The sequence below is a fragment of the Equus asinus genome, chromosome 18 (genome assembly GCF_041296235.1).
Source record: "Equus asinus isolate D_3611 breed Donkey chromosome 18, EquAss-T2T_v2, whole genome shotgun sequence".
NCBI classification, from domain to species: domain Eukaryota; kingdom Metazoa; phylum Chordata; class Mammalia; order Perissodactyla; family Equidae; genus Equus; species Equus asinus.
The window spans coordinates 13,210,567-13,237,481 of NC_091807.1; the positions used below are offsets into that span (position 1 = coordinate 13,210,567).

General features: G+C 37.6%; 1 protein-coding gene across 1 annotated transcript in view; it reads left to right on the forward strand.

The window, feature by feature from the left end:
- Window positions 1-26,889, forward strand: part of LOC106848022 (multidrug resistance-associated protein 1-like) — an 82,059-nt gene extending 55,170 nt beyond the window's left edge. Inside the window, exons 17-28 of the mRNA XM_014867647.3 lie at window positions 3,860-3,920; window positions 4,379-4,598; window positions 9,273-9,427; window positions 11,317-11,472; window positions 14,568-14,767; window positions 15,978-16,104; window positions 17,454-17,555; window positions 20,069-20,212; window positions 22,640-22,798; window positions 24,078-24,244; window positions 25,218-25,412; window positions 25,763-26,889. Of these exons, the coding sequence (XP_014723133.2) occupies window positions 3,860-3,920; window positions 4,379-4,598; window positions 9,273-9,427; window positions 11,317-11,472; window positions 14,568-14,767; window positions 15,978-16,104; window positions 17,454-17,555; window positions 20,069-20,212; window positions 22,640-22,798; window positions 24,078-24,244; window positions 25,218-25,412; window positions 25,763-25,892 (1,816 nt within the window). The 3' untranslated portion in view covers window positions 25,893-26,889. The remainder of the gene's footprint in view (window positions 1-3,859; window positions 3,921-4,378; window positions 4,599-9,272; window positions 9,428-11,316; window positions 11,473-14,567; window positions 14,768-15,977; window positions 16,105-17,453; window positions 17,556-20,068; window positions 20,213-22,639; window positions 22,799-24,077; window positions 24,245-25,217; window positions 25,413-25,762) is intronic.
- The last annotated feature ends 26 nt before the right edge of the window (window positions 26,890-26,915 follow it).

Sequence of the window (26,915 nt, forward strand, 5' to 3'; positions counted from 1 at the left end):
TTATTTTTTGTTCTAAATGTATATTTATATATTAATTATTTTGTTTCCTTAAATATTTATTCCTATCTTCCTTGAATAAAATAAGCTGAGAATGTTATTTTAGTATCTAGACTGCCCCCTTCTGGCTTTCATGTCAGACTCTATCAATCACTTTAATCCTCCCATCCATACTCCCTACTTTGCAGCTGTATGCTCAGTCCAGGGATAATGGTTTCAGTATGTTAATTTTATATCTTTTATACAAAAATATGCAGGTGGGTGTTGTGCCAACTTTCCTAAGGCTTGCTGAAGGACAGAACAAGACTCATTATGAAACTTTTCCACCAGCATAAAATAATTTGCTCTTTTAAAATTCAAATAAAATCTGTTATTCACAACAAAGTGCTCAGAACCAAATGCAGTATTTTTGTGGAAAAAGAATAAATAACATTATAGTTTGGAAAAGCAATACCCTCCTGTATAGTGTCCAGTAAATTATTGGTCTTTGTTAGTTATGTCTAATTAGAATGTTTTAATTCCCTTTTAACAGTTGGGTTTCATAGTATTTTATATCCAGCTACATTAAGAATTAATTTTTTGGCTTGACATCAATGCTAAATTTGCTTATTCAAACAGAAGCCATGCCAAAGTCTTGAAGGATGATGACAGTAATTAACCCAAATCATATACCAGGAGCTTTTCCAGTGAAAGTGTCTGTTAAGTAGTGCATCTTTTTTTGATGGCGAAGCTGGTACTACAAAAGGCAGGTATGCCAGCCTCCCACAGAATGTTTCTTGACACCAGTGCCAGAGACAGGAAGGGACAAACTATGGGACTGATCAAATGAGGCATTTCTGATTCTGAGAAATAAAATGGGACACATGGAAAGATGAGGGTGTGTATCTTAGTTCAGTATTTCTAGAGGTCAGTTTGATATTAGATATATGGAACAACTTAGAATTTAGCATACCTCATGCTTCTATGTCCCTACAAGGGACAATGAGAGATGTGTAAAAAGAATGATTATTATAGCAATAATTAAAGCAGGAAAAACTGCAACTAGTAGAACTATTGGTTTTCTTAAATAAATCTTAATGTAGTAAAATGATGAACTATGTTGCCATATGGTAAAATATAATGCTGCTCTAGAATAATATTTGATGTTTATCATATATTGAGTTACAAAGACCATGTATAAAATTTTTTAAAAATTAAAGACTGGTTGCCGAGCAGAATTTGTACTTTGATACCACACACATATAGAGAAGAGACTATGGCAATATTCACAAGCGTGTTAGCACGCAATGTGTCTGGAACGTAGGATTATGAATCTGTTCTTCCTCTCTCCTGCTTCTCTTCCTCTTCTGTTTTCCCTCCTTGTCTGTACTTACTCTTCTTCGTGCTATTTGGGTATTTTCCAAATATTTCTCCAATAATGCAGCTCCAGAGGAATGGTATTCCCTACTTGGTGATTGGTTGAAAATGTGCCAGGATTGAGTCAGAGGAAGTGTTTTGGCCCTTTTCAAAGCCAGAGAAAGCTTTAGAGAAGGTAGGAAAATAACTGGTTCCGTTTAGGGTGTGTATGAGACAAAGAAATGAGGTAGATGGAACGTAGACATTTGACTCTACGGATCTGGAGCTCAAGGAAGAGATGTGGATTAGAGACACCAATTTGAGAGTCATCCACAAAGAAGAAGGTTCTTGAAACTGTGGGGTATGGATGAGATTGCTCAGGAGAGTGTGGAGCATACAAAGGAAAGAATGACTAGACCTGAGCCTAAGGACACGTAAACATCAAAGGAAACAGAGACAGGAGCTCAAAGAGAAACCAATAGAAGGCCAGAGAGGTGGGAGAAAATACAAACATGTGGTGGGAGGGAAGTAAAAGGAAGAGGCCCTTGAACAGGGGGTGGTCCATGATGTTAAATGTCATGGACACTTAAGTGAAATGATTTTCAAACATCCTATGCATTCAGCACTAAGTATTTTACTTATTTCAGCAAAGCACCATTGATGGAAATAGTTTCTGCCAGGTGCCAGAAAGTTTGAGGAGGAAAAGGTGGTTTGGCATAAAAATGTTTGTCTACAAAAGGAAGACAAGAAGTAGGATGGTAACTGAAGGGGGACATAGAATTGAGAATGGGATCATTTTGTGGTGAGGGTATTGGTTTTAAGATGAGAAGAATGTGTTGTTCTCTGCAGGCTGATGGGAAGAAGTTGATAGAAAGGAAGAAGGTGGAGATTAGAAAAAAGAGGGAATAATTCAGGATTTTCTACATTTACCTTATGATAAGAATCCCTTGGATCATTTGTTTAAAAAGACAGATTTCAAGGGGGGAAATTTCATAATCTGTTTTTTTTTTTTTTTTTTTTGGTGAGGGAGATTGTCACTGAGCTAACATCTGTCGCCAGTCTTCCTCTATTTTGTATATGGGATGCCACCACAGTATGGTTTGATGAGTGACATGTAGGTCCACACCTGGGATCCGAACCCATGAACCCCAGGCCGCCAAAGCAGAGCACACAAACTTAACCACTATGCCACCAAACCGGCCCCTTCATAATCTCTATTTTTAGCAAGCACTGTCAAATGACTCTTTTTGACAGGAAAGTGTAGAAACACTATAATAAATAAATATATTTTGAAAAAATGGGATTTGGGTCATAAGTTTATCCTTAGATCTGAGGAGAGAACTACCTTTGTTACAGGAGAGAATTAAAAAAGGCTGGGTGGAGATGGAGATAAATATAGAGGTTTGGTGACTGACTTCCCTGTCTGCTTCTACTTTCTCATCAAGTAGGATGGGAGGCCCCCTTCTGAGAGTGAGGCAATAATTTCTAGGCACTAATAAAAGCCCAGGTGGAAGGAAGATATTAATTTATAGTGGAACCGGTTTGCAAGGCTGTATGATTTTTTGAAGCAGCACTCCACAGGTGGGGAGCAATTGTGACGAAGCCTGACATGTGAGCTCTAACATGGAAGTTTAATGGAAGGAAAGCAGGGCCTGAGAGTTCAACCTATTACCACAGATTGGATGAAATGGTAATCACAGAATATAGGCTGGGTAATGAAGGGAATAGAGACAGGGTATGGGTTTGTCTGGGACTGAGAGTTTCCTGGAGTGTGGGACAGTCAATGCTAAAACCAGGAACATCCTAGGTAAACCAGGATCGTTGATCATCCTGGAGGGCAAGGATGATAGAAAGTTGGATTTGGGAACTGGGAAGTTAGAAGGAATAAAAACCAAGTGTAGGGAGAGTAATTGAATGTACAACTTAGAAATAGAAGAGGTTATGGCCAGAGACTGAAGTGTTTAGAGTTGGGTCTTCAGAGAGGGTTAGTGCCACGTAATGAGATTGATGGTTTAAGGTCATGAAAATTGATTGTGAAAGTAGAATGCAGATAAAGGACCCTGGAAGTATTAAGGCCATGAAGTTGAGAAGAGATCGAGTTTAATACAGTTGTCCATGTAAGCTATGACATCACCTAGGATGGTGGCAGAACGAAGTAGGACCAGTGAGCCTGATGCTAAGTCTTCTGATAAGCCAGAGGCAAGTAGATGTGAAGGCACAGATTATGGTACAGCCAGATGGCATTAGCTTAAACCATCTAGGGACTGGGTTCAAGTTTAAAGGATAATTATCTAGAAGAAGCAGTGAAAAATCAGACAATATGCCCCGGCCCTAAAATATGTGGGTTATGGGAGAATAAACAATCTCCCTTTGAGACGATTAAAGGAACAATTTTATCATAAGGGAAAGTTAGGGTGCTGATAAGGAAGGAGAGGAATAAGCAGCAAAAAGGCTGAGAATATATAACTTTAAAAAAATGTTTAGTTGATCTAAAGCCTAAAAAATGTATGTTGTCTTGCTTCATCAGGCCCTCATTGGATCAAGGAAAACAGTTCTCAATGAAAAAAGAAAAGATCCCTATTGGTGGGGTAAGCACCGGAATAACTAGTGTTATTTGTTATTAACCACTCAAACATAAAAGATAACACTGCATTTTTAATAAATATCATACATTTTTCCTCGAATCTTAGGAGAGTCACTATATAATAGTTTGAAGAAGTTAAATTTAATGGAACTGTTGGATGTTATAGTGGTGTTTAATCAGGATTGCATGTTTTTTAGCTGTGTGTATTCTTATTTACTAATATAGTAACTAACATTATTTGAGCATTTATTTTTAAGTGCTAAGGACTGTGCTGGCGCTTTACATGTACTCATAAGGTGGCTACTGTTAATATTCCAATTTCCAGTTGGGTAATCTGAGGGTTAGAGGAGTTAGTGACCTGACCAAGATCACAAAGCTTAGGAAATGTCAGAGGAGGATTTAAATCTAGCCTGTCTGAATTTTAAGTGCAGTAACCTAATTTTATATCAATTTTGCCGTTAGGTGAAGTTCTCAATCATTCTGAAGTACCTCCGAGCCTTCGGCTGGCTCTGGGTGTGGCTGAGCATGGCCACTTACCTAGGGCAGAATTTGGTGGCCATTGGGCAGAATCTATGGCTTAGCGCCTGGGCGAAGGAAGCCAAGCACGTGAGTGAGTTCACAGAATGGAAGCAAATAAGAAGCAATAACCTCAACATCTATGGATTATTGGGATTAATGCAAGGTAAAGAAAAAAAGAATCCACCTGCTTCTCTTTTCTCTTTCTGACCTAATTGATTCAAACGCAAGCATATGGCATCATTTTATTTCAAGTAAATCTATGCCGTAGTTTTCAATTATTTTAGGAGGATTCAAATGGATATGTTTTTAATTCACCCTATTTGAGAGAGTAAATCATAACTTGTATGTGTCAGCTACATGGTCCACACTAAATAATTTATTCTTCTCCTTTAATTTGGACTATAATTAACTAGGAAGGTGTTATGATCCCCATGCTATAGCTGAGGAAAATGAGGCTAATTGGTTAAGTCATTTGGGACTCAAAAGTGTTGACTACATGGCTACTCGCTGAATGCATGAGGCTTGTGATTGACGGGAAGATCAATAAGTGAGTCTGTTAAAAACTACATTGTAAGTGAAGTTTAAAACTACATGGCAAGCAATAAGTGCTGTAAAAGTAGTAAAAGAAAGCACTGAGAGGATTCAGAGCAGGGGAAAGCCATATTTGGTTGCCAGATTAAGGTAATTTCCACGGCATAGTTGGTATTTGAGGTGACACTAAAATGATGGATTGAATTTTGTCAGATTGAGAACAAAGAGAAGGAGAGAAGGTGATAGATGGAAAGAGAAAGCATGAGTAAAGACAGGGATGGGGAGGGTCGGGGGATATAGGTGTGACTGGGGGTGCCAGTTTGAGTGGTCTGCAGGTTACTGCGAGGGCAGTAGGGGGACTAGTTGTGGGAAAGTCTTTTGGAGATCTGTTGGAGATGATAGTTGGAAAGGCAAATGGAAAACTCTGAGAATTTGAGGAAAAAGAAGTAACATAATTGGAGTTAGTTTTCAGACTAAGAATAAATTCGCAGTGATGAAAAAAGCTGTATTTTTATTGAAGGGATTAAAGTCAGAGAGCAGCGAGGAGTTGAGCTTGGTAGGGAAAGAATAATCAATCTGGGGAGCTCCTGTTACAGCTTTAAGGGAGATTCCGTAGCCCTTGAAGAATATTTTAAGTGAGCAAATACCATTTCCTATACTGGACAAGGTATGTGAGCTTAGTGTTCACAATTTTACTTGTGTAAAGTCTTATTTTTGATTAACTATCAGTAGGAAGTACTTTTTAACAAAGGCAACAGGTCATGCACAGTTTAATTAAAAAGGTTTTTTCCTGATTGTATTTTTGTTTAGAGTGGTCTTCAGTCGTTAGCAGATAAATCTTCTCTAATGTTTTCATTTTTCATTTTTTACATTTTAAAAAATTTAAACTTCTCTCAAGACTTATTATTAAATGCAACAATAAGGTATCCATAAGTAACGTGAGCCTAAGAAATGAAAATGTATAATTTCTGATTTTTTCAGTAGATCCGAGCTATGCCTTATGGAATTGGGTCCAATCAAGAGCAGGCTGTGTCCACTGACATCATCATAGCTCTTTATTTTTTTTCTAAGCCTAAAAGCATAAATGGCACTTTCACATGTTAATACCAGAGGCCTGCTATGAATAATATAGAAGGCTAACATTCAAACAAAACTAGAATACTGAAGCAGAAAATGTTAGATTTGTATTCTAAAACAATAATAATGGTCTTACCTCCTTTTCTAAAAATGAAATAGCCGTGAACATTTTTTCCTGGATCCCAGCTGTTTGCTTTAGAATCTCTAGGACACTCTGACTATTCTTAATCTGTTGTGTTTTATCCCTCATTATTAGTAACTTCCATTCTCTAATCCAGTGTGTAAAATATAGGCACTTTATTTTCAAAGTACAATGTTTGAAGAGTACACTGCTGCTTCTAGTTTAAAATGAATGAGTGGATCATTTACTTACCTTGCAAAATTCCACTGAAATGACAGTGAGTAAATATAAAAGGAAAGGCCTCAGGGGCTTTCATAGTGATAAATTCCTACATAAGCCATTATACTGATAGATAATCAAGGGTAGAAGAGCCTGTAGCCAGGAAAAGATACTGGAGAAGCTGTAACAGAAGAGAGAGATGTTCAGTTGAGCCGTGGAAAAACACTAAACTCATGGTTACAGGTACAGAGAGTAGGATTGAGCTGCATGGAAATGATCAAGGTGATTCATGAGAGCATTGTTCTCCTGGCCCATCAGCTCTCCTGCAACACCCACCACCTCAACCGCCAATGTATACAGCAACTGGCATAGTAGCAGTGCAATGGACAGTAGAAAGCTGATGTCTAAAGAGGAAATTAGGGTTTCTAGTGTGTGTGACATACATAGAAGAAAGCTTCCTTAAGTTTCTTTTGGAGAAGCTCCAGCCTACGTGTCTGGATCCCCATACGAAGATTCCCAGTGTCACACCTACCCGCTTAGGTGGAACTTGAAATAAGCCCTTCCATTCAGAGGAGAGAAACGTTGGGGGACATTAATGTAGGCAATGCAGAAGGAAGCCACAACAAGGACCTCTATTAATTAACCATGTCTTTATCTCGAGATATATGCTTAAACTGATAATGATAGGTGGTCATGCGTTTTAATCAAGCCAACAGTATAAGTAAGAGCCAAAAAATAGAGCAGCAGAGGCCAAAACTAAAATATTCATATTTGGAACGGAAGAAAAGCTTTAAAAATGTCTAATTAGTATTTCCAGCTATTCAAAATATTGCATCCACAAAGCAAGTGCAGAATGTGATGAAATAAGTTCAACCTTAGGACAAGAAAGCTCCTGAAAAATGTAAAGAACTTTAAAAGATTGTGCAAGCATGAGAGGATAAATTAGAAGAAATTATCCCAGATGTACAACATCAAAAACAGAGGAGGGAAAAGATAGATCAAAAATTAAAGGGATCATCCAGGAAATTCAACATTCACATGAAAAGACTTCCAGTAAATGGAAGGGAAAATTATCAAGTACGTAATATTTAAGAACATTTCCATGACTGAAGGATACAGATGCCTCTTCCTGCAACCATTCCAGTTCAGAGCAGAACAACAGAGGGTTTCAAGAGAGTAGTCTGTGTTGCAGGGAGAAAGGAACTAAATAAGATGAAAGAAATAATAAAATAGCTGATGAGTCTGAATATATTCAGAAAAGATTTGCTGACTGTTGAAGTGTTTGGGAATAAATTAGTATTTGTTGTGTAGAAAACTAAGCATATGGAAAAATAGTGGTATAAGCTTTATAAATTTAATAAACTTCTTGAATAATATCTGATTACTAGTAATGTAAACACTGAATACTTGTTTGAGAAAAAAGGTAACAACCTATTTTTAGAAGAGGAGGAGAGACATATAGGGGAGTGAGATGGGAAAATAGTAGAAAATATTTAAGACTGAGAAATCATATAACAGCAGTATGAGATATTATTTAAAATATAAAAGAACTACCTAAAAGAATTTAAGGTGGTCATGGTCTACTATTTTGATTTGTTTTATTTTAAACATTATGCCTACAAAGGAAAAAGAATCATATTGGTAACACACTTTGGTTCGCAATTTTGTATATTAGAATGCAATGGAGCAATTGTGCATCCCCTAAGACACAGGAATAGACTGGCTTAAGAAACATGGAAATTTGACTCCCCAAACTGAGAAGTCTAGACATAAGTCTTTAAACACACTTGATCCCAGGGCTCAAATGAAGTGTCCACTACTCTGTCTTTATCAGGTCTACTTGTTGGCTTAATTCTCAGGCTTCACGTGGTGATGGAAATGTTCTTTTTCAAAGAACTTCCTTCCATAGAAATCCGTGAAACTACTTTCCTTGAAACAATTTGAGTCACACATCCATCCTTGAACCAGTCATTGTGTTGAAACATTTCTTCTTCCTGCCTTCCAAGTTCCCCAGTTCGGGATCTCTTTGTCCTTTTATTTCTTCTTACACACCTGGACAGCTCTTTTATGAGTCTCTTTCTTGTCATATTTTGTCAAATGCAGCTAACAGTCAACAGATGCTAATAACTGTTTTCCAACCTCTTCCGCCAAAGCTCCATGTTTACTATTTATATTTTCTGCCTTTGCAAGAAAAACCCTCCCACCAACCAAATCTCAGCAGCTGAACAAACCAAAAAATGTTTACTCCTCACTCATACCATGTGCCCACTGTGGGTCAGGAAAGGGACTTTACTTATTCTAGTGACCCAAGCTGAAGAAGCAATCCAATCACCATTTTCAATGTTGGTAGGCACTGCACAACGGGAATGGGAGCTTGAGCAGGTCTGACGCCAGCAACTAAACGCTTTAACCTGGAAGTATCGTGTACTGTTTCTGCCTCAACTTATGGTTCAGAACTGTTCATGTGGTTCCATCAGTCACAAGGAGGCCAGAAAGTGCAACTCTCCCATGGACCTGGGAGCTGGGAGAAGTGAAATCATTTGGCTTGCAGCTTCAGTGACTACCACATTGATTCACAGGACATCATAAAGTTAATAGGTTGCTAAAATTCTGTGAACCTGAGTGATCTCTCCTGTGCATTCTCTAGAACCTATGGCCATGAATGAGGATAGCCCTGCTCTGTTTGCATGGCCACCCATCAGAGTGTTCTATTTATTTTCAGCATACCGTATACATTTATACTTAGTTTGGTCCACAATCACACAATTTTAAGTTTGATATTTGAGTTTTCCATTACAAACTGGATGCGATTATAAGCAACCTTTTGAGAGTTAAAATATAAAATTCCTTTAAGATGTTGATGTGCTCCTGATATCAATTTGTGTTTAGGTCTCTTTGTCTGCTCTGGGGCCTATGTACTCACCAGGGGGTCCCTGGCTGCCTCTCGAACTTTGCATGCTCAGCTGTTGGATAATGTACTGCACCTCCCACTTCAGTTTTTTGAAACCAATCCCATAGGCCAGATCATCAATCGGTTCACCAAGGTAAGTAAAGACGTACCTTATTAAATAACATGCCCTAAAGATGATGATCCATGTTTAGTACCTTATAATCTCATTGTAAAAACAATCATCTTAAAAAGATGGGATCGTGTTTAGTATAGATTGCATTGTTAAATTTATGTCTAATTCTTGGGACATTTATAATTGACGTATAACAGAGTCACATCTTACACATATAATTAAAATAGCTCTTGCAAATTGCTGAAAGAACCCAAAAAGTATGTATGCTTTGATGTCTACAACTCTAATTCCTATACACATTGAGTTTGAGAATCAGTGATTTACGCTGAGAGGAGGAATAAAATGTAAGTCTATTTGGAGATATCTGAATTTTTAAGCATTTTATTAAGATAGCTATCAACTTGTTTATGGTGAATGGGGGATGGTTGCATATTTCCAGAGTGTCTCTGCTTATCTATATGGTTTTCTCCAGTGTGTTCACTATTAAGCAATTATAATTGCACTGTCTAATAGAAATATAATGCAGGCCACATAGGTAACATTAAATTTTTTAGTAACCACAATAGAAAAGTAAAAAGAAACAGTTGAAATAATTAGAATCTTTATTTTATTTAATACAGAATGTCTGAAATATTATTTCAAACTCTAATCAATGCAAAATTATTAACTAAATATTTTACATTCTTTTTTTACTGACTTGTATTGCATACTTACAGTGCATCTCAGTTTGCGGTAGCCACATTTTAAGTGCTCGATAGCCACATATTGCTAGTGGTTCCTGTGTTAGACAGTGCAGGTCCATAACCTTAAAATATGGCAATGTATTTATGTGCATATGTAAAAAAAAAATGGTGTGTCTATGGGGGGAAATGAGGATAAAACATGAAAATATAAATGAAAGTACCTAGCGTAATAAATGCTTGATAGAATATTAAATCTCACTTAATCATACCAGTGTACACACTGTTCTTTGAAAATTTACAGAAGAGCTTAATCACCAGAATTCTATCCCTCTCAGTGGACATTTCTCTATAACCCTACTGAATAACTGTGATTTTTATACAGGAATATATGTGAGATGATTGGGTCTTAAACAGATAAGAATATGGGAAAGTATGTTCTAAAGACAGGAAGTTACATATGAATATGATTTTCTTACATTATTTGGTATATGAGATAATCAGCGAAATCCCAAAGCAAGACAGAATTAATAAAATTCCATCTCTACTCTATGTATCAGTTTTGTCCTAAACAGAGTAGTTCATTCCTTTAAGATTCAGTCTTCCTGTTCTCTGATATCTCTTAGGTCATAACTTATACCACAAACATGGATTTGATTAAGTTAGATGCAACGAAGTGTGAACTGATGCATGACCTTCCCATTGTCTTTCTCTCATTCCCTTCATCCACTTCCATCTTTCAGCTTTTAATTTTGTAAATGAAGATTCTTTTGTTTTAGGATCCCCCTACCCAAGAAGGCTGTTGGAAATGTTCTCAAAGGATAAGAATGCCCCAGGAGTGTTTTACAATTTATAAGTAGTAAATAATGGTAGCCCAATGCCCCTGAACACACAACTACTGGGTTTGGAACTCTTTTTTCTTTTAGGAGAGTCAGACTTTGATCATATAAATTAAGTGCCGTGTAGTTGTCATTGGGAAATGTGAATTTCTTGATCATAGGCATCTTGTTACTAGAACACCCTCTTAACTATTACAGTTCAATGCAGGAGAAAAATATATGGATGTGGGTTGGTGTGGGCAAAGATCATGTAGTTAGACTTATTTAATCATCAGATTGTTACATCTAGGTAAGTGTTTTCTATTTTTACATTGAATGATCTATTTCTCCTTCCCCTCATTTTAAATAATGAAATGTTAAAAATAAAGTGACCTGATATCAAATTTTTCAGGACATGTTTATCATTGATATGCGTTTCCATTACTACTTACGGACCTGGGTGAACTGTACGTTGGATGTTATCGGAACGGTTTTGGTCATTGTGGGAGCTTTACCACTCTTCATTCTGGGGGTTATTCCTTTGGTTTTCCTCTATTTCGCTATACAAGTAAGTACATGGGTTTTTGTGTGTATTAATAACTTATAAGTTCACAGTCAAATGTAGTTTCAGACCCACTTAACCCACCTGTTAGTCCAGGTTCTCCAAGAAGCAGACTCCAAGAAAGGATTAGATGTACTAGAGAATTATGAGGGGAAATGCCTGTAAAAGATAAAGGAGAGGGAGCAGGAGAAAGTTGAGTGAGGCACAGACAGTGATGCAAGCTTGATCCCCGTGAGGGAGAAGAAGAAAGAAGAATCGGGTAAGAAGAGTCTTGGAGCACAAAACAGTTCCATAAAAGGTTCAGTTGAACGAATGGGAAGTCCACAACCAATGATGCCCATTGGATGCTCCCATGTGTCCCCAGAATGGGGCTACTTTAGTATCCCCTGCCATGCCCAGTCAATGGGTGGGAGCAACCTGTGGGAAAAGTGGCCTCCATGCTAATATCGTAGTGGATCCAGAGGGGCATCAGCTGGGCTGTCAGTCAACTATGCTCCCTGCAGCAGGAGGACTAAGTCATGCATTTTTATGGCCACCGCAAAACCTGCATATTGTTTACATTTTGGCAGAAAGTTACTTGGAAACAGATACTGCCTTTTCGTCCTGCTATCCCAGACATCAGCAAACTACTGCTGGAAGAAATGAACAAATCTTTCATGATACTTATATATCTTTACATTCCAGTGAAAATGTGGTCGACCAATTTTAATTCCACACTTATGTCACTATGAGGCTACAGTGTAAAATGAAATTTCTTAGTACATGTTTTAAATGTAAAAATATTTTGAGGCTCTTTACACAAAGGGATGCAGTTCTTATAATTTAATGCTTTCCGAAAAACCTAAGTTTTTATATTCATGTTGGAGTGTAGTCTACTCAAACCAGAATGTTAAACAGTTTCTCATTTCTACATCTGTGCTATCATTATTCCTCCTATTTCGTGTGTCTTCCCTATGCTCTCTGCCTGTCTAGATCTTACTTTCCCTTCATGGCCTAGGTCATATTCCATTTTCTGTGTGAAGCATTCTCAAGCAAAATAGCTCAGAGATCTTACTCATCCAGGTATTATGGAATTATTATACTGCTAAGTTTCTAGGCTATTTTTTCTAGGAGACCACTAATTGTCTTCTCAATGAGATTGTAAATCCTCTGGGACAGACACTATGTCTTATAGCAAAAGAAAAATAAATCTACAAAATGAGGGATGGTATTGAGAATCAATTGTATCTGCTAAAACAAGACCCAAAAAACACTTCATGTCATAAATGAAATTTTATGTGATAGTCTTGTGTTTGTTAAACTGTAACAGGATGACCAGGAGTGGAGAAGAGTCTAGAAAACATCTCTTGTTCGGGGAACTGATTGGGTGGGCCCTTAGTATGGATTCAAGAACCTTGAATTCTAGTCACTTTTCTGACTCCTGTGTTTGGCACATCACTTCCCTTTCTAGGCTTCATTTTTTCCCCCTGTAAAAGGAGAGGTTTGCTTTAGATCAGTGCTACTCAAAGAGCGGTCCCTGAACCATGGGCCACACCCCAGACCTGTTGGATCAGAATCTCTGGTTGTACCTCTTAAAGAAAGTAATGTTTTACAAACTGAATACATGCAATTTTTACTTGTTAGTCATACCTTAATAAAGCTTGGGGAAATAAAGCATCTCTCTCAGGGTGGGGTCCAGAAGTCGGTGTTTTAACAAATCCTCCAGCTGCTTTTCACTAAAGTATGAGAAGCATTGATCTAGATCAACGGTTTTTAAACTAAACTCTCTGGACAGTTTCATGGAAGGACTCCAGGGCTTCTGCAATGCATTTAAATGTTACAAAAAGTTCTCAGTGTGTATGCATATGTATGTTTTTCTAGGGGAAGTTGTCTTACCCTTAATCAGCTACTCAGATGGGTCCATGACCCCAAAACTGTAATCCCTGATTTACACAGTCTCTTAAATCCCCTTGCAACCCAAGAATGCCATAGTCCTTTGTATTCTCCAGAGCAATTAGCATAGAGCAGAGCTTGCAAACTGCAAGCTGACAGGCCATGTGTAGCTTCAGATATGTTTTTGCTTAGATTGCTCAGTGCTTTTACCAAAATGAAGACATATTAAAATCAGAGATTTTACATAAAATTTCAGACCCAAATATTTTCCTGAAAAAAATCGCAAGATTGTGGCAAATGTTGATTTTCATTTCCGGTTTGATTTTCATTTCCAGCAATTATCTGGGGCTAATTCATGATGGTCCAGTTAACTCAGGGCATGCTCCCTCCAGTTCTCCATAGTCTCCACCCATCCCAATTGTCCTCAACCCAAGTCAGAGGGGAAGTAGCCAATTATAATGTGACTGTACTGGTGTTTTTCATAGAGAAAAAAATAAAGAAATTTTTTTCTGTAATTATATTTAGTTACAATAATATTATTGTTTATATAGTTGGTCTGCTTCCTTCGTTTAATGGGTTAGCTTCCTGATCATATTTTTAACATATGACAAAGCTTTTTCCATGTTAGGTGCTCAAAAACAGACATTTGAGAGCATTATCAAAGTGAAATTTTGTCCAATTATGTTCTAGTTGTGCTCTCTAGAATATAAGGGTATATTCATTTCCTAGGGCTCCTGTAACAAACTGGGTGGCTTGAAACAACAGAAATCTATTCTCTCACAGTTCTCGAGACCAGAAGTCCAAAATCAAGGTGTCAGCAGTATCAGTTTGTTCTGGACACGCTGAGGGAGAATCTATTCCATACTTCTCTCCTAGCTTCTGGTGGCTGTTGGCAATCCCTGGCATTTTCCTTGACTTGTAGACACATCACTCCAGTCTCGTCTTCACATGGCTTTCTCCTTGTGTCTGTGTTTTCTCTTTTTCTATCTCTTATAGGGACACTCAGCATTGGATTTAGGGTCCACTCTAAATCCAGGATGATCTCATCTTGAGATCCTTAATGACATCTGCAAAGATCCAATTTCCAAGTAAGGCCACATTCACAGGTACTGGGAGCTAGGACTTGGACTTAACTTTTGGGACCACTCTTTAACCCACTGCCTTTTTTCAAACCATTGAAGCAATTTCTGCTACATCCATCAAACTGCCTCTTTCTGTCTTCTGATTAGAGGTACTACGTGGCAAGCTCTCGGCAGATCCGACGGTTGGCAGGAGCATCTCGCTCTCCCATCATTTCCCACTTTAGTGAGACTTTATTGGGGGTGTCCACCATCAGAGCATTTGCACATGAACAGAGGTTCATCCAGCAGAACAAAGAGGTGGTGAATGAGAATTTGGTCTGTTTCTACAATAATGTAATTTCAAACAGGTGAGTCATATCAATACATCTATTTCAGGACCAGTCTCTTCTTTTTTTTCCTCCCCAAAGCTCCCCTAGTACATAGTTGTATATCCTAGTTGTAGGTTCTTCTAGGTCTTCTTTATGGGGCACCACATCAGCATGCCTCGATGAGCGGTGCTAGGTCCACACCCAAGATCCAAACCAGTGAACCCGGGCTGCCAAAGCAGAGCACACAAACTTAACCACTCGGCCATGGGGCCAGGCCCAGGACCAGTCTCTTCTTACGTATCTTATTCACTGACTTCTGAACAGAAATATTGTTTTGTAATGGCATTTCATCAAATTAAAAAAGAAAAAGATTAGGGGCTGGCCCCACAGCTTAGTGCTTAAGTTCGGCGCACTCCATTTTGGCAACCTGGGTTCGGTTCCCAGGTGGGGACCTACGCCACCACTCTTCCGTGGCCATGCTGAGGCCCAGCAGCCCACATACAAAATAGAGGAAGATTGGCACAGATGTTAACTCAGGGCAAATCTTCCTCGAGCAAAAGGATGAAGATTGGCAGAGATAGTAGCTCAGGGTAAAACTTTCTCAGCAAAAAGAAAAAAAAGAAAGATTAAAGCTTTAAATATTTCTAGTATTTAAAATATATTTAAGTTAAATTACATCTATTTATATTCATATAAAAAGTATGAATATAAGGTCCCAAGTTTTTCAAAAGTTGTATAGGATGCTATTAGAATTACTAATGATAAGACTCTATGTTGTATTTTATGTTTGTGGAATATATTTTATTGGCATAGATTATTTATAATATTTTGAATTTGAAGTTATTATTTCACATAAAGGAGAAAAAATGAAATATTAAGTTGTAGTGGAGCACATTTTAACTTTTAGAGACTAATTTTATCATATAACAAAGCACGTAATCGGAGAGGTAATTGATTTTCCAATAGGATTTTAAAACAGTGCATCATTTTAGCTGGTCTTCTTTCCTTTTGATTTTTAATTCTGATTAAGTTCTAAAGCACAGTTCTGCAAAGTAAAGCGTATTTTCATGCCGAGGAATCCTTTAATCTATCATCATTGCAATGATCCTGTGTTTGATTGAGTTCTAAGTAAGTGAGGAAAAAATAAAGCAGCTCTTGATGTTTACTTCTCCATTTCCCAGAGGAGAGTTCATGCTAAGTGCACCAAAACTTTTGCATCTCAGTTCAGAAATACATCCCATTGTTCCAGGTGGCTGTCTGTGAGACTTGAATTTCTTGGCAACTTAATGGTGTTCTTCGCTGCACTGCTTGCTGTGCTGGCTGGCGATTCTATAGATTCAGCAATAGTTGGTTTGTCCATATCCTATGCCCTAAATGTAAGTAATAATGATTTTGTGGTATGTGATACGCTTACAATCTAATTAATTAAACTCTTCTCCTTTGCCTGTCTGAATTATAGGTTGTATTAACTAAGTCATGAGAGACAAATCTGGATGACCCTGGAGGCTCGTTTCTTCCTCTCTTTTCCTACTAGCAGGAAGCTGGCTCAGCAGTTCTAAGTTAGCTCACAGAAAGAACAGACTGTTAGCCAAGTCTGAGTGCTAGCAGACCAGGAAGCTCCTGCTGTTGCTAAGTAACCCACAAGTATCCTGTAGCTTTATAGAGGGTAACAGGAGTAGGGCCCCTCTCCACTGTGGCCTGTCCATCCAGCTTGCCCAGCCTAAGCAAGGAGATAATGCAAGCTCTGGGGAGAGTGTGTGCTCTGCTTCTTCTTTGCTTGCAGGTTTTTCCCTATAAGCCCTATTTTATATTACACGGCAAAGCACTAGTGATATGAGTGTGTTCATGCCCCCTGTGTAAAACAGAAAATCCCTTAAACTGATTAATGTAATTCCACATTATTCAAAAGAAAAGTCTAGATGATTTGGGTACATGCCCTTAATCCCTTATCCAAAACCCTTGAGGCCTGTTGCATTTCAGATTTCAGAATTTAGGCTTCTAGAAAGGAAATATGGTACACAGACACATTCAGGGCCTGGGGCAGAACCCCATAAAGGAACTACTCGTTCTGCAGTGAACTATGTGAAAGTACACCTAAGAGAGTTAAATAAGCACTTTAAAGAGCCCCACGTCGGCTGAAGTCAGGTTGACCATCAAATGGTTTAGTACCAAACTCAAGAAAAAACTGAATTGTCTGTCAGGGTTTTTTTGACTTTCAGAATTAGGTTTGAATCACAACCTTGGAGAACTTATATTTGGGGATAGGGTGAGAAGAGAGTAGCGTTTAAAAAAAAAAAGGAGACAAGGGTAGTCAGAAAGTTAGGAGAATCCTCCTTCTGATGGAAGATAGTGACGAATGCCAAAGGCAACACTTTGCACAATTTTTTTTCTCATTTAGGATGTACATTTCTTGACGCGTATCTCATCAATCTTGATATTCATCATTCCTTACACCAAGTATGGACTCCTTTAATATGTGTCAAACTGTATTCATTCTATCTTCTGCCGATTAACCATTATTTATGATATTCATGAGTTTAGTATACTTAAAGAAACATATATGCGTGTATATGTATAAATGTGCTTACTTCTAAAGTTGTTAACTAATCAGAAGAGATAAAATATATGAAAACTCAGAAAAATGAAACCTTATAAAGTATTATGCATATTACGTAAAAAAACTGAAGAACATTCATTAAACTCTTAGGGATTTTTTTCCCTCCAGATTACTCAATCACTGAATTTTTGGGTAAGGAAAGCATGTGAAATTGAAACCAATGCAGTTTCCATTGAAAGAGTTTGTGAATATGAAAATATGGATAAAGAGGTAAGCATTCCTAAATAATCAATAAATGGATGCAGGATTAAGATATGGTAATGCACCATGATTTGACATTAAAAAAAAAGATAAATTTTAAGTAAAACCTGCACTTCCAAATTCATGTTGTAATAGTCAGCATTTCAATGAAATCAAAACGCAACCTAGGGGCCGGCCCCATGGCCGAGTGGTTAAGTTTGCGTGCTCCGCTGTGGTGGCCCAGGGTTTTGCTGGTTTGGATCCTGGGCGCGGACATGGCACCACTCATCAGGCCACGTTGAGGCGGTGTCCCACATGCCACAATAGAAGGACCTGCAACTAAGGTATACAACTGTGTACCCGGGGGTTGGGGGGGATAAAGCAGGAAAAAAAAAACCCAATCTATTGTAAAATACACCGTTATTCTATATATCACTAAAGTAGAAAAAAAACCCTCACTGCTAATTAAATTAGGACAGTCCATAAATTATAAGATACATCCCTGTTTCAGTTATGTCATAAAAATGAAATATGATCACCTGTTTTTAAAAGGTACAGTGGTTTTTCCTCTATCAATGTTGAGTAAAATATGCAACCTAAGATTATAACTTTGGGAGGATTTTACATTGAGAAAAGTGTCCTATTATAGTCATCTCATAATTATTTAAAGTCTGATTATGCAATTTTTAAATTAGCTACATTGTTATTGCTTATACCTTCTGTTCCAACTACTCATCATTAGCATCTCTGTGGATGGGAAGGAGGAGAATAAATCAGTCTGTTTTGTTCCCTTTAATTAACTATAATTTGGGAGGGAGAAGAATTCGGCTACTGACAGAGTATAATATTTGAGTTATCTGCATATTTTACTAATCTGGGCCACTTCTGCCTCTCAGTTTCATGAATTAACAGAGCAGATGTTAAAGGTGACTTGAATTTCTGTAATCTTCAATCCACCTATAAAGGTATCTAAATATTCGTGAAACATTCCTCTTTTGCTCATAACTTTGAGGAAGACGTGCCCCTCATCCAAATAAAAGCCTAAATGTTTGTATTTTGGTAATAGCCCTTTATGTCTTCTCTCAGACCTTGCTCCATTAACCATGCCCTCTAATTCCTACATCTCCGCACCCCGACCCCCGGATCCTCTCAGCCTGTAAATATGCCAAAATGTTTTCTGCATCCTCCAACTCCTACCTGAACTGCGAATCTCCCTCTAGATTCTTCCCTAGGTCTTACTTCCTTTTTCATACAAATTTCATGAAAGAATAGTGTATCTTCACAACTTCCGGTTACCAATATTCAGCTTGCTCAGCCCATTGCCATGTGATGACTGATATAAAATTGTATTGTTTTCTCTATTTTCTAAATTTTTTGCTATTACTATATATTCTTTTCATATTGAAAAAAGATAATAAAGTATGTGTGTACACTCACACACACACATTTTAAAAAAAAATCACCTTTGTGTAATTTGAAGCAAGTTGTGACAGATACTATTGCAAAAACTCTTTATGTAGAAGAAATAAATTTGTCCAGTTAACCCTATTCACCCCTTTATAGCCCCATTTCTCTGCTCCTCTTTACAGCAGAATTCTTTGGAATAGTTGGCTGTACTTGCTGTCTCTAGTTCCTCTTTTCTCATTCTTTTTTGGACCCTCTCCAAATAGGCTTTAAATCCCACCACGTCATTGAACCTGCCCTTGTCAAGATCATCAGTGGTCCCCAGTGAAGTCCTCACTCTACCTGACCTATCCTTTGACACTAGTGATCACTCTCTCTCGTGAAAACTCTTCGCTTCACTGTCCAGGCACTGTACTCTTGTGTGCGTTCTCCCTCCTACTGTTCCTCCAGTGTTCCAGCTGGGCCCCGTCTCCGGTCCTCAGCATATATAGCTAGTTCCCTTTGCCTGTAAAGCTCTTCCTCTGATATCCACATGGCTTGTTTCCTCATCAGGTCCAATCAAACCTTTCCTAACCACCCTACTTAAAATGACACCACGTCCGCTAATCTTGTGTATTTCCTGTCTTCCAAAGCTTTGTAATCATCTAACATTCTCCATATGCTATGTGGTCCTTTCTGTCTCTCCTCACCAGCATGCATGCTTCCTAAGGGCAAGAATTTTTATTGTTATTTTTTTTGCTTACTGCTGAGTCTCCAGCAAGTAAAGCACTGACTGGCACAGTAAATACTCAGTATTTGGGGAATGAATGAATGACAAACTGTCCTCACCTCAGCTAAAATTTCAGGCAGGTTGCTCTCAGCTCCTTTATAGGGTTTTAGAAGATTTTTCTTAAAAACTTGGTGGGAGATGGGCAGCCTTTTATTCTAATTTTATTTCTAAATTTATTTCTAATATTTTCTTCTAACTAGATGAGAAGCTTTATGTTGGTAATATTTCAAACTATTTTCAGAAAATCATAATATCTATAAAGGTTGTTTTTTATCGCTTTTGTTTGAGAATTTGCGTGAGAATTATTTTTTCAGAGGGAAAGATATGTTGTTATTGTAATTAGAGTTTAAAGAATTTTTTTTGTTTTAAGGCGCCCTGGATAATGTCTAAAAGGCCTCCATCACAATGGCCCCATAAAGGAGTAGTGGAATTTATTAATTATCAGGCTCGATACCGAGATGACCTTGGTTTAGCATTACAAGATATCACTTTCCAGACTCACGGGGAAGAGAAGGTACCATATATATTTCATAAGTTTCACTTTCCCTTTTATATGAATGCATTCATTGTTAAGGCCAAAGATAATATGGTATTGAGTATAAGTTGGTCTTTGGTCAAATTTTATATAAAAGTAATAAAGATATGTGCAGAATAAGTTTTACCTCTATAAATAAAAAATGTATTTTTTAAATCTCTCACAATCTATTGTGGAACATTATTTTAGTATTTTTTCAGCTTTATTGAGGTACAATTAACAAAAATTGTCTATATTTAAGGTTTACAAAACAATGGTTTGATATACATATGTATTGTGAAATGATTACACGATCCAGCTAGTTAGATACCAGGAACCAAATAGTTACCAGGAATTTTTTTGGGTGTGGTGGGAACACTTAAGATCTACTTTCTAGGGGCTGGCCTGGTGGATCCTAGGTGCAGACATGGCACCGCTTGGCAAGCCATGCTGTGATAAGAGTCCAACATATAAAGTAGAGGTAGATGGGCACAGATGTTAGCTCAGGGCCAGTCTTTCTCAGCAAAAAGAGGAGATTTGGCAGTAGTTAGCTCAGGGCTAATCTTCCTCAAAAAAAAAAAATCTACTTTCTTAGCAAATTTCAAGTATACACTATTATTAACTATAATCACCATGCTATTGTTTATATCCTCAGAATTTATTCATCTTATAACAGAAAGCTTGTACCCTTTGACTAATATCTCCCCATTTTCCCCACCCCTCAGCCCCTAGTAACCACTGTCTACTCTCTGGTACTATGAGTTTGACTTTTTGAGATTCCCCATTTAAGTGAATTATACAGTATTTGTCTTTCTCTGGCTTATTTCATTTGACATGATGTCCTCTAGCTTCATCCATGTTGCCACAAATGGCAGAATTTCTTTCCTTTTTATGGCTGAATAATATTCCATTATATATATATATTTTTCTTTATTCATTTGTACCGAAGCAAACACTTAGGTTGTTTCCATATCTTGGCTATCATGAATAATGCTGTAATGAACATGGGAGCACCGATTTCTCCTCGAGATACTAATTTCATTTCCTTTGGGTATACACCCAGTAGTAGTATACTTTATTCTTAGTTCCTCTATTCAGTGAAGTACAACAATAAGACAATAAGCTAATAGTTACCTAAAATACAATGAATCCATAGGAAAGAATATTTGTACAGTCAACGACATCATCTTTTCCAAGAATGTTAGTGAGATGGAAAAATACTTGAGATGTCATTTAGTTAATAAAAGCTATGTGCAAAACTGTTGAAAGTATATCAGTTTTGTGTTTTAAAAAGCAAGCAGATATACATATTAGCAAAAATACTAGAGGAATAGTTATAAAATATAAATAGTGATTCTCTCCAGGTGATGGGATTTGAGATAATTTTTACTTTCTTCAATATTTTTTACCACACTTCTCAAAATGTTTTATAAAAACACATTATTTCCCTAATAAGAAATTTACAAATACATAAAAGTAAAAAATAAATTAACAACAATGTCCTACTTTCCCTTTTTCAGACACCTGTCTTTTTTAACCCCAAACATTTGTTTTTCTAACCCCCTAGACCAGGTCCACTGCAGCGACATCAAGGATGGCAATATTTTTGGAACAAATGAAATCATTGTGGGATTTTGATTACCCCAATTAATTCAACAGATTCCTGGTTTTTCTGATGTAGTTTCTCAGATTTAAAATTTGAGATCTTTTATTAGGACAAACCAGCCGCCTTCATGTTCTCTCTGTCTAACGTTCCTATTAACACGAGGACACGAATCAGCACCCAGAAGAGACTGCTGTTGTTCTCACGGCCAGAGGAACATGTTCAGTCACTGGGATGTTTATGACAAGCTGATTATTCTGCCCAGGAATCCAAGATCCTCAGACATCATCCATGGCCACCCTCCATAGTTTTAATGCAGAAGTTGTTTTAATACCAAGGAAATTTGGAGGCATTCCTTTAGACTTTTTAGCTTATCTGGCAAAGGGTTCTAAGCCCCTTTGTTTGTTTCTTGTTTGTTTGTTTGGGGAGAGGAGGTGGGAGAAAGAAGCCTCCTTTTGAAAGGAGAAAAACCACCCCATTATCAGTGTCTCCTTTCCCGGAACCCTTGCTGACTAGTCCAGGGATGGTTCCGGGATGACCTGCTCCTCCTGGGGCTGCTGGTGTGTTCTTGTTAGGTGGTAACTAAATTACCAAAAACTAGGGGAAAACACACACATTAGCCCAGACCTTTCCAGTGAGTAAGGAGTGTCTAGATAAAGACTGATCCTTAGAAGTCATATTACATCTTCCATGCCAGTCAAAGTTATTCTAGTTGGCAAAATTAGATCATAGCTGACCTGACACCTAATGTATTTTGTCATTGCAAAGGCCCTGTTCCCTTTCAAAAAGTACTGTGGGAACCGTTTATGATCATTTCGTTACAGATTGGAATTGTGGGAAGGACTGGAGCAGGCAAATCAACACTATCAAATTGCTTATTTAGAATTTTGGAGAGATCAGGAGGCAAAATTATTATCGATGGAATTGACATATCGACTATTGGACTTCATGACCTTCGAGGCAAACTCAATATTATTCCACAGGTAAAGACTTTTTGCCAGTAGTCTTTCTCAACTTTCTCCAGGTGAACTTTTTTTTTTTGATGTGTTCCTTCCAAGCATATAAATTCATTTTTGGAAGCCAAATCATTTAAAATGTATTATGAAAAATTGCTTTGTAATTGAATCCCATTAAATGCTCTTACTCTAAAGCCTTTTCATGAGTGCACTTATCTATTTGAAAAACTGGCATATCACTTTGCAAGTTTCCTTCATAATAGTAAACGCAAGTAAAATTCAAATGAAGAAGTCAGACTGAAACACATTGGTATTTTTCAAAAGGAAAAAAAAATACTGAGGGTTTTGCTTAGTTGGTAGTTTGAGTGTAGGATTTTGACTCTTGACTTGAAGTTTAAAAACATTTTAAAAAAACTGAAAAGAATGGTAATTCAGTTACATCTTTTTTCTCAAGTCCTTTGATTTTTCAATCTGTGGCATCAAAAGAACTTGATCGTTAACAAGTATGCAAATTGGCTCAAGAACATGCCTCTACAGTCAAAGATGACTCATTCAGTTGAGTTTCAGAGATTTAGGCTGAGCATTTTTGAGGTATCTTTTTATTATCTTCTAAAAGTCTCTTAAGATACCATCATCTCTTTGTCATATTCTTTAAACATATACTTGTATTTGTGATTTTCCTTCAAAACAAATTTGAGTAAAATCTAGAATTCTGGCAGGGAAGAAATGTAGTGGAGAAAAGAGACATTTGTCATTCCTTTCTTATAAGTAAATACAGGCGCAGTAAAATGTAGTTTCACCAAGCATATTGGCATATTGGAAAGAGCGTGGATTTGTTCTGTTTGAATTCCACTCAACCACTTGCCTCTGGGTGACCTTGGACAAGAGCTCTTTGGAACCTCCAGTTCACTGTCTGTAACATGGGGATATTGACTTCCATTCTCCTGGGCTGGTGTGCTGATTGACAATATTATTTACATATTATATTTTATATTTATTTTATTCTATTGTATAATACATCCTTGACTGAATGGCAGCTATATTATCATCATTGTTATTGTGGTTGTTGTTGACATTGTTAATAAGAGGAGGATAAAGAGAATCAGGAAGCTTTTAATGATTTAATCTGAATTCCAGTTTATTCGGATTCTCTTCTGCTTTTGTTTTAAATATAAAATGAATTTGATAACTATTTAGGTTTGACCATTTGCTTTTTCCTTATTTATTTTCTGAGTCTGATTTTTTAACAACATGCATTTATGCCTCATGTGACAGTAGGATTACCGGTGACTATTTTATTCTCTAGGATCCTGTTTTATTTTCTGGAACCCTGCAAATGAACCTGGATCCCCTAGACAAGTATTCTGATAGCGAGCTGTGGGAGGTGCTGGAACTGTGTCACTTAAAAGAATTTGTTCAGTCCCTTCCCCGGAAGCTGCTGCATGAGATTTCAGAGGGTGGGGAAAACCTCAGGTAAGCTGCTAAGAACCGAGCACATTATTCATTCCAGGCTCTTTAGAAACTTGACTTGGCTTCAAGGGGAAATGGCTCCCGAGCCCAAAGGACCTTGTTTGGTCTGTTCAAAGCACACCCTTGCTGATGCCCTCTAGCGAAGAAGAACAAGGAATAAAATGGTAACCACTGGCTGGGAAACTGCTGGTGAAGGGAAAGAAAAGGAAGAATGCAGTATGAAAACTCACTATTTAATTGAATCTTCTTTTGTAAAGACTCCTACTCTAATAGCCTTCTTCCTAAAAAAATGTGGTAAGGGCTCCTTTTTCCTCCTGGCTGTTTGAGGTCTTAGGACAGTCCCTTTGTGTGATCAGAGACTTAAGGAAAGTGAGCTGGATGCCCTCAAACCTGCACTGCACACCTCATCCTTGATTACTCTCCCCGTCCCTTTCTCTTTCTGTGACATTGGCCTCCTTGCTATTTCATGAATATACCAGGCCAGCTGCCTGACCGCCTTAGGGATTTCGAATGTGCTGTTCACTTTGCCAGGAATGTTTCCACCAAAAATGTGCCTGGCTCACTCTCCACATCCTTCAGGCCTTGAAGGAAAAGGCAACTTCTCAGCGAGGATTTCTTTGGCACACCTATCTAAAATGTCCACCCCACACTCACGCTTTACACCCTCCCTTTCTGTGTGTTTGAATTCTTTTTACTATGCATTTTGCTCATTTATCTTGTTTATTTTTTCTGTCTCCCTCATGAGAATGTAAATTCCACACAGACAAAGGCTTTTGTCTGTTTTGTTCCTTACTCTATTCCCAGAACTTGGACAAGTGTCTGGCATATGGCAATTACTCAATAAATGTTTCTTGAATAAAAGAACGAGTGAGTGTGTGGGTTAGAAATTGAATAACAATATAAGCCAAATTTTAGAACAGGAAATGTGTGACTATGAAGTCCGTTGTCGAAATTATTTTACTACTGTTTTCAACAGCGTTGGACAACGACAGCTCATTTGTCTTGCTCGCGCTTTGCTTCGAAAAACAAAAATTCTCGTCTTGGATGAGGCAACGGCCTCCATTGATTTTGAGACCGATAACTTGGTGCAGACCACAATCAGGAAAGAGTTTTCCGATTGCACCATCCTGACGATTGCTCACAGACTGCACTCTGTCATTGATTCAGACAGGTAGGCTTTATTTGTTTTCAGAAAGAAAACAAATCTATGTATCTCTACAGAGACAGCTATCGAACATCCTAAACACACTAATTACTTGTCGCTAACAAAGAATGGTATCTGTGCCAAGAGATACAAAATTGTCCCTAATAGTATGGAAGATATTTCCCAAAATAATTAGAGGAATATGCTAGTGCTAAAAGAATATTAGAAAACTTGATATATTTCCTGAGTTCAGCAGTACCTGTGTTTCGTAGTGGCGTAACTCACACAGTAATTTAAAGCTGACATTGGCAAGAACAAAAAGGGTGAACTGGAAAACTGATTCTAGGTTACCTGACTGGATTCTTTTCACATTGCAGGGTGCTCGTTCTAGACTCCGGAAGGATTATAGAATTTGAAACACCTCGGAATTTGATATGCCAGAAAGGGCTCTTCTTTGCAATGCTAACAGAAGCTGGAATAACACAGGACTCAGGGACAAAAAAATAATTTTAGCTGTATGTTGATTACACTGAATAAAAAAATAGACTAGTATTTAATAAAATAATGACAGGGAGAAATGCATACAGGCAGGCCCCTGGCTACACGCTGGCACGAATACCAATAAGCACCATTGTTCTAACCATCCTGGGCTGGACCCAGCCTTCTCTCTTCCAGCCATGCCCTCTGGAATATCTACCTTCTCCACATTGCCCAAAGTGCTCAATGCCACTTATCCTTAAGTCTTTTCCTTTGTTCAGGAGTCACCTGCTCCAGGAAGCCTTCCCTGGTTTCCCCCTCTCCTTTCCAGTCTGGCCTCCCTACTCTTTTTCTGTGCTCTCACAGGCCCCGTGTGCATACATTTATCTCGGCAGTGACCATAAGCTATTTTCATTCTTTTAGTCTGTCTCCTCATTAAAGCTATGTGAAGGCAAGTGCCCAGTTTTAGTCTTCTTTGCATGTTAGGTTCCTAGCATAGAGATTTTCATATAGTTGATACCCAGCAAATGTTTGTAGAGTGAATGACTAGGCATTTTAGAGTAATATGATACAGGTACTTATACATATATATCATATGTGTCGAGCAGTATAATTTAATACAGTATGTTAAATTATGAAGGAATCACAGCAAAAATATTGACTTATTCAGCTGCCTTTTGGAAATAGTAATTATATACTAACTGAATGTTATAGTGTGCCTTATTGGAAAATAATATTTGAAAACATTTTTACTGTTTACTTTGAGTCAAAACCAATATTTTCTATGGAACATCATTTTTTGGCTGGGTTAACCTCAATGGGTTATGTATCAAATGGTATATATTCACAAGAAGATGGTTGTAGTACTAATTATATTTTGAAGGGCTTTTCATTTAGTAGTTTTATGTATAAAAGCAACATTATTTCTCTGAATTGCCCTTCAAATTCGAAGTATTCAAATTTCAACGGTATTTTCCTTTCAAGATGATTTTAATAAAATATTTTAACATGTTCTTTAAGATCCATGAACCGTTTCTTTCATCCTTCTTTCCT